This window comes from Numida meleagris, chromosome 7 (assembly GCF_002078875.1).
Source record: "Numida meleagris isolate 19003 breed g44 Domestic line chromosome 7, NumMel1.0, whole genome shotgun sequence".
In the NCBI taxonomy this organism is placed as follows: domain Eukaryota; kingdom Metazoa; phylum Chordata; class Aves; order Galliformes; family Numididae; genus Numida; species Numida meleagris.
Genome location: NC_034415.1, coordinates 26,877,083 through 26,885,502, shown reverse-complemented (window position 1 = coordinate 26,885,502; position 8,420 = coordinate 26,877,083). Strand labels below are relative to the sequence as shown.

The following is an 8,420-nucleotide window of genomic DNA, read 5'->3' as shown; positions in this document are numbered from 1 at the left end:
GATAACACGGGGATTAAAGTGATGTGTTGACTTGGGTGAAAAAGAAGAAACAAATGCAGGCTGCCCAATGCCACTTGTTCCCCTTTGTTTTATCTTCCCTTTACCTTCTCTCCCCAGCTACACGTAGCTCCAGAGGCGGGTTCTGGTGCTCCTGCTGCAGCTCTGCCAGCAGCGTGATCGTACTCAGAGTATTTTGGCTTACACCTTTTTTTCCCACGCAAAGTGACAAAGTAGAAAATCCATAAAGCTAGATATTTAGCATAAGCCAATTACCCTTGAATTTTAATTCCCAGGCGAAGCTGTAGTTTCTCAGTGTCTGCAGTTCTTGTTTGCTTTGGTTTGGGGTTTTTAAGACCGATGACCGTTTCTGAACCCTGTCACTCCTATTCCACACAGAGCTAGCTTTCATTTGCCTATTTTTCTACAGGTCTCATATCATCAAATGGGGACATATGGAGGCAACAGAGAAAGTTTGCTTCAGCAACACTGAAAAGTATTGCGGTCAGTTTTGAGTCAAAAGTGCAAGAGGAGAGCCGGTATCTCGTGGAGGCGATGGAGGAAGAGAAGGGTAGGCAGTCCATGGACAGCACCGTGCCCAAAGCTTTCAGCCAGCCCCTTATCAGACGAAGTCACCCCAGTGTGACGCCTAATATGCAGGGCAACTCTGCAATAGCACAAATCTCTATCTTACGCTTCCAGATTGTGCCTTTTAGAATATATTTTAGGCCGCAGGTCTGCTATTTCAATTCTTCCTTACTAATAATAAACGAATACATAATGCTTCTTAGAATTTGCACGTTTATGTGGCTAAGAAAGACCTTTCTACAGCCTGCAAAGGCAGAACTGCAGCTCTCATGATATCAAGCACGTTCGCTCAGAGGCTCAGTTAACCTCTGCTTGTCCTTGGTTTTGCAAAGTATTTTAAAACTTGTTTAGTCAGGCTTTCCTTTTGTATCATGCACAGATGAAGCGTGTGCCTTGCTCTTTTATGGTCCGGCTTTTAAGAAGTGCCAGAGAGATATTAGTAAGAATAATTTGTATGTTGGTATATGGGTGATGTTGCACTTCAGCTTTAAATAGAAGCAGATGGGGTTTAGCTAATTCTATGGAGCTATATATAGTAAACAAGAAAGATCTAAATAGGAATTGTGAAATTATATACTGAACTTGCTCCATATTAATTGCTGTTGCTCTGAACAGGCCAAATACTTCATGTTGCCAATTGATTATAGTCTTTTATAGTCCTAATCAATAAACTAATTAAGCTGCAGTTTTAGGCCTTTCTTCCCATTAGTAATGACAAATAGTGATCATGTCCATCACTCTGGTATCTGAGCATCAGCCCAGCTTAATTACTTTCTCAGAGAGTGGAGAGATGAGCAGTGCTGTGCATGGTGCCTTGCATCTCAACACGATGCTCCCCGCTGCGCCGGCACAGCTCAGGGCCGTGCTGGACTCATTACAGATATTACTCTCTCCTATCATGGTGAGTAGCGATTTGGGCTGTCTAAATGTGCCCTGGGATATGGCAGCCTCTGCTCAATAGCCCTCCTGAGGAAAGCAGATGTGATGAGCATCACGCCACACTTTGCTCCTTTAGGAGCCGATGTGCATCGCGTCTGTTGGCCATATGAGCTATTTTTGGATTTTCCTACTTGAATTCTTTGTGGTGCATGGCCAAAGGCCACCACAGTGACATATCTGCAGTCAGGCAAAGCTTTGAAGGGACCTTCTCTTGGAGTTTAAGATAGACACTGATGACCAGTTGGAGCAAACAAACCCAACAGCCAAACCTGCTTGTTTCCACTGGGAAATGGCTCAGATCCTGATTCAGAAGCTCTGTGCTAACACTGTGGTGCACCACAGCCTAGATAGAAGGGGATCTTCTCAGAGAAAGGATGCTGGGGCATACAGCACCCAGCTTTTAGTGGTGGGAGGGACTCCAAGACACAGGACGAAGCCTCAGCATCACCATGGCTGGGCAGTAGGTCTTACCTCATTTTCACATCTGTTGATCTGGTACAGAATGCTATATCTGAGATTAAAAACCAAGCTGCACGGCTTTCATTTTGTTCCCCCCAGGGCAACCATTCGACCCTCATTACAAAATTAATAGTGCTGTTTCGAACATTATCTGTTCCATAACTTTTGGGAACCGCTTTGACTACCATGACAGCAACTTCCAGGAATTACTGCACTTGCTCGCGGAAACACTGCTGCTGATAGGAAGTTTCTGGGGCCAGGTAAAACCAGTCTGCTGCTTTTGTAACTTCTGCCCTATGTAAATGCATGGGAATGAGTTTCTAAGGTACTGAAGTAATCTGCTTTTCCCTGTAGAAAAAAAAAGTCATGTTATAAGAGAAATGACCATGGGTATTAATTTACATGAGACTGGGTTAATCCATTAAATCTGTCAGGAGAGCAAGCAACTTAAAATGATTGAGGCATGTGGAAAAAAAAAGATTGTGGGACTGTAAAGTCAACCTTGTACCAAACAGAACAGAAGAGCAATGGAAAAAAAAAAAAGCTTTTAAAATATCTACATTTCTACAAAAAAGAAGAGGAAGCACTCCATGAAAATTCCCATCTCACCCCTTTCCCAATCAGATTCTGCACTACTTTATTGTATAACAAGATGAATGAGAGCCTCAGTTTGTTATCAAAACAGACTGCTCTAGGGGCTGCCATAGCTTCTGTATTGCCACACACCCCAACACTAGTGGGCTCCTCCTCATTGACTTAATTGACCTTTGTATTGAAACTGATTTATCCTCTGAACAAGAGGAACTAATTATTTGTACTACCATCTCAGCTGTGAGACCTGACTTTTTTTCACCCCCATAAGTGCTTTTGTGCTCTGTTTGATTTCTCACCAGCTGTATAATGCTTTTCCTTTGATAATGAGATGGCTACCGGGGCCCTTCAAGAAAATCTTCAGCCACTGGGAGAAACTTCAGCGTTTTGTGAGGGGAGTGATTGCAAAACACAAGGAGGACTTGGACCAGTCTGACTCAGGAGATTACATCGACTGTTACTTAAAGGAAATAGAAAAGGTGAGAAGGAAATACCTATGCCCACCCAAAGCTTTACCCCAAAAACAAGCATACAAGACTCAAGGCAACTTTGTTAGAGGGGCTTTTTCCTCCCTTACCTCTTTCATGTCAGACATTTTAGCAGCAGCAGGAGTCTGAACGCTTTGAAAACACATCGATTTTTATATATTTTTTTTTTCATTTGGAAGTATTTACACTTCTTCCATTTGTCATTCTGTCAAGTGGCGTAGGAGGGCTCTCAGGGAACTTATTTATGTTCCTATGAGAACTTGCAGGATGGTGTTTGGTTTTTGGATTGGGTTTTTGAAAGCATCTCCTCCCTAATAAGCACATCTACTGTCTTTTTTTTTACCCAAGTCTAAGGGTGACACCAACTCCTATTTCCATGAGGAAAACCTGCTCTGCTCCACCCTGGACCTCTTCTTGACTGGGACTGAGACGACAGCAACCGCCATCCGCTGGGCTCTGCTCTACATGGCCACGTACCCCCACATTCAGGGTAAGGCCGCTGATGGGTCCTTCACCACATAGCCCAAAACCAGATAAGTGAAACAGAAAACTGAGTTATTTCCAGGCTCACCACACAGGACACGTGCAGTGGAAAAGCTAAGTCATGTCTTGAACCAGTGATTGAGCACCTGGTGGGAAGGCAGGGCCAGCCCAGGAGAGCTCAGGTGCAAGCAATGCACCTGAATGACTGGAAGGGGTGGAACCAGGATCCACTCCCTCCCAGACCTCATTTAAGGGTTGGCAATAGAGGTGAGAGTATCTTGTCTGACAGCTCTGTCTTCTTGAGAACTGTGTAGGTGTTCCTGAGGTAAGCAAATTCTTTTCCCTTTTTCCACACCTATTGCTATTACATTGGTGCAGACCATCCCTTATCTTAGTCTAAGACCTTGCTGCTCCTTGTAACAGACATGCTTGTGGCCTGGCTATCTTATTGGGAACTTTTTGAGCATAGATATATATATATAATTTTTTTTAATATATATTTCTGATTTCCCTAGAGAAAGTACAGCTTGAAATTGATACTGTGATTGGCCAGTGCCGCCAGCCCGCCATGGAGGACAAGGAGCACATGCCCTACACCAGTGCAGTGCTGAGCGAAGTGCTGCGAATGGGCAACATCGTGCCATTGGGAGTGCCCAGGATGTCCACCAGCAACACCACCCTGGCTGGCTACCATGTGCCCAAGGTGTGCCCAGGACACAGGCCCTCCACCTGCCCTGCTTCATCCTGCCCAGCGCAGGGTCTTCACAGCCCCAATCCCAAGCCTCACCTGAAGGCACCAGCCTGCATCATCTTATGAGATCTTTCAGCTGGAGAGAATACTAGCATCCCTGATGGATGCTGTAGGGCTGTTTGGATCTCACCTCCCTATGGAAGAGAATTGCAAGATTCTATTTTGTTGGTCAACACTTTGAATTTTTCAAGGCTTATCTCTCCAGATCTATAGAGCATGGCTTCCATGTATTTTGGGAGCAGAGGTCCATGAAACACAGGAAAGCAAACAGCTTGGATTTGTTAATTCCACAGAGTATTAAAAATATCTATTAAAAGTAGCCTTTGATAAATGCCAAGCAGTAGTTATTGATGTATGTACACTGTCCTGACATTATGAAAGCAAATATGAGATTTGGATAGATTGAGTCTCTTGCACGGACATGATCAGTTGCTTCTTGGCAAATTAAAAACTAAAAGTTCTGGGCATTTTGCTGCACATTGATTAGAACATTTCCATTTCTTTTAATGGAAGCTGGGAAGCTAAAACAGATACAGTTTTTATTAAAAGTAAAGTAGAGCAGATTGATTGAAAATTATTTGGTTAAATTGTTTCCAGTCTCCCCGGTAAGACAATTTTATTGATTAAAAGTGGATTCATATTAATATCACCAGTGACAGCAGCACAAGGTATGGATCAACAGCATGGAGATAGACAGTGGCACATTGAAGTGAACAATCCTGCAGGCTTTTGCCCTCATTTAACCATGTTGACTGGGAAAAACACTTTGTGCATTAAAAAAAAATAAAGTAGCTTACTTCATATATATAGAAGGGAGCTAATAATAACCCAGTCTGGCAGCACATTGGCTCTTCACACAATCTCTTGTTTCCCCCACCCTTGCAGGGTACCACGCTGATGACCAGCCTGACTTCAATAATGTTTGACAAAAATGTGTGGGAGACTCCAGACACCTTTAATCCTGAACACTTCCTGGAGAATGGCCAGTACAGGAGGCGGGAGGCTTTCCTGCCCTTCTCAGCAGGTAGGAAGATAAATGGGGAGATGGTTTTGCTTTTTGCAATGCTTTTTCTTAATGCTTTTTCTTCACCCCACTGGAGCGGGGGGAACTGTTCCCAGTCTGGCTTTCTGCCTCTGGTAGCAGCCTATGCCTGGCATTTCCCACAGTGAAAATCCCCCCTAGCAGTTAATACTGACTCCTCTGGGCAGAAGGGAAATCAATTTGTTATTGCAGGATAAAAAAAATAAGTCTTTTTCCTCCTGCATGAGCTGTGTAAACGGGTTCTTTTTCATTTTTTTTTAAATGACTGTTCCCCCTTTTGCCTATCTGAACGGTTGCATCTCTCTGCTGAGCAGGGAACTTCTGGGGACGCCTTCTGCACGATGTGTGGGTGAACATTGCCACCTAACCTTGCTAGGAAGAAAAGCTCCTGCAGCCCATACAATGCAGCATGGGTGAGAGGAGCCTAAAGGCTGCAGAGACCCCAAGCCACTGCCCTTCATCCCTGAGCATTGTCTTTCTCTTTGTCCCATGGAACCAGCAAGCCCACCTATCCCCTTGCACAACACCCTCCCCTCTGTAAGAATAGCAATTCAGGGTGATGCTTAAACTGTGCTTTGAACTGAGTGTGGGTTTCCTTGCTCTTCTTCCAGGCAAGCGTGCCTGTCCTGGTGAGCAGCTGGCCAGAACCGAGCTCTTCATCTTCTTCACTGCCCTGCTGCAGAAGTTCACCTTCCAGGCACCGTCTGCCACCGTGCTGAGCTTTGCCTTCACTCTCAGCCTCACACGCTGCCCCAAGCCCTTCCAGCTCTGCGCCCTGTCTCGCTGCTGAGGGCGAGATGGAAAGGGTTCCCTTGCTCAGCTGTTCTGTTAGGTTACACGCTGCGGTGCTGGGACACCTCACAGCCAGCAGCCCTGCATGGTGTGTGGGCAGGGGGGAGGGCAGGAGGGGCTGCATTCTGCACACCACAATGAGGACAAGCTCTGGGACTCCACTCTTGGTTCCCTGCCCCTTTCCCTGAGCAGTTTGATAAAATACATGAATTCAAAAGCCTTAATACTGCATTTCCACACTTAGCAACTCCAGGGAACTGTCTGTCAATTGTAAACCGTGGGCACACTTGTGCTTGCTGTGTCTCTTCTATCGAGGATGCATCCATCACCCAGACACTACTTTGCAATCCCTAAATCTCAATGCTGCCACATTTTAAGTGCCCATGGGCTGCGTGGTTGGAGGTCTTCCTGCTTGCTGGAGGTGGCTGTCTTTGCACATATGATACCCAGGCTCACGCCCATCACCTTTATGCTGCCACAGCAGATCATGACCTTGGGATTGGTGCAGCGCACATTCCCTGCAAAACATTGTTGCTGCTTTGCAATAGAAAGTCCATATCTAAGCTGACATCCTTGCAGAAGAAACATCCTTTTTCTTTCTTTTTTTTTTCCCTTCCAAGTGCATATAGGAATTTAAATAAAGTTGTAGAAGCATCTTCAATTGTAGGCTGACTTGTGTGTGTCCAACCTTTTGGCTTCTCTGGGCTATACTGAGTGAAGAAGAATTCAGTGACACACCTTTGCTCTTCCATCTCAGATGCCATTTTGCTAGACTGCCTCTCTGCTGCCACCTGGCAACAAAAGTAATGGGATATTGGTGGGAAGGTCTGAACCCTAGTGCCATACCACCAACAACTGCCTCTGATGTCATGGGCCAACATCGTAAAACAAGAGGCACTACTTTTGTAGCATCCCTGGTGAGATATATAATATCATTTACTGTATATAAGTAATATCAGTTACTTTAACTTCTAATATTTTTATTAAAGCATTAAAAAAAGAGAGAGAGCAACACAACCCTAAAACAAGTGGGATGTGAGGCCTCATTGCTGTGCCACTAACGCATCAGCCTGGTTCCATGGCAGGGGCTGCAGCTCTTAGTGAGCTCTCAAGGTGTTTGACACGAGATTTGGATTAAATTTTACTCTTCCCGTGCTTCACCCTTGAAAACAGTTTTACAGGGAGGCTGTGTGGTGGGAAGTCCCAAGCTCTGCCTCCAGTGCAGGTCTGGGCCATTTCTGCAGCACAGCACTGAGCAGGTGGCCCTGGGACGTGGCACAGTGCTGGGATGGCCATTCTGCTTCTGCCCAGGTGGGGGTCTCTCTGGAAGAGCAGGCAGAGTCTGCAGTGTACAGACAATCATTCCATGCCTGCAGCTAGAATTCAGTACCTCAAAAGCCCATGCTGCCTCCTATGTGCTTTTGTTTGTAATATATTTGCAACAAAGATTTCTTTTTCTTTTTTTTTTCTCCCTCTGACCTTTAATAAGTGACTTTTCTATGCACAATCTTGTAGGAGAGCGGATAGTTAACAGGAAAACAGGATTACACCACGCTCCATTTCCACTGGGCTTAGACGCCCTCCCCAGCAAGCGCTGTGCTGCTGCACAATTGCAGTGCAGTGGCAGATCCGTGCCGCAGGGGAGAGTCCTCTGCACATCCCATGCCGGCATGCACTTCTAACTCTCATCCTGTTGCAATTTTAATTAATGTTTTTCTGTTAGAGGAGCGTTTATTTTCCTGACAGAGAGGACATAAAATATCTGTGGTCTTTTTTCACATATGAAATTTCTAAAGCCATTCTGGAGTACGCAGTGACATCTCTTCGTATCTAGTCTGACCTCTGGTACAGCTCTTTTATTTGTATTGCATAAGCAAACAAGAGCTGATCTATTCCCACATATCGACCTTCCCCGCTACTTTAATGAAAAGCTTGTATAATTACACTCCCTTCTGGGAGGGAATAAGTGGATGCAATCTTCCTTTCCTTCATCTTCATCAAAAAGGAAAAGAAATAATTTAAACATCTCACGACAAAAGTGCAGAAAGTGTGAGGATGTTTACTGTAAGCGCGGAGCATCCCGTGTGAGTACCAGGGAACACTTCAGGTTCCATGAGAAAGCAGTGGCCGAACTTTTTCAAGTGGACCAGATGACCGCAGTAGCTTTGCTGCCCAACAGCACTTGGGCGCCTCAGCGCAGCGCCTTCATCCGGACAAACCCATTGGCCACAGCTGACGTCCCCCAAACAGAAGCAGCCCGCACCGCCCACCGCATCACGAGCGGGGGCTG

At 45.4% G+C, this 8,420-nt stretch overlaps 1 protein-coding gene across 1 annotated transcript; it reads left to right on the top strand.

The window, feature by feature from the left end:
* Positions 553-6,686, top strand: LOC110402679 (cytochrome P450 2J2-like). The gene is made up of 7 exons (XM_021405037.1): positions 553-568; positions 2,083-2,243; positions 2,877-3,053; positions 3,411-3,552; positions 4,061-4,248; positions 5,182-5,320; positions 5,950-6,686. Exons 1-7 carry the CDS (start codon positions 553-555, stop codon positions 6,126-6,128), a joined length of 1,002 nt encoding a protein of 333 aa, XP_021260712.1. The 3' UTR covers positions 6,129-6,686.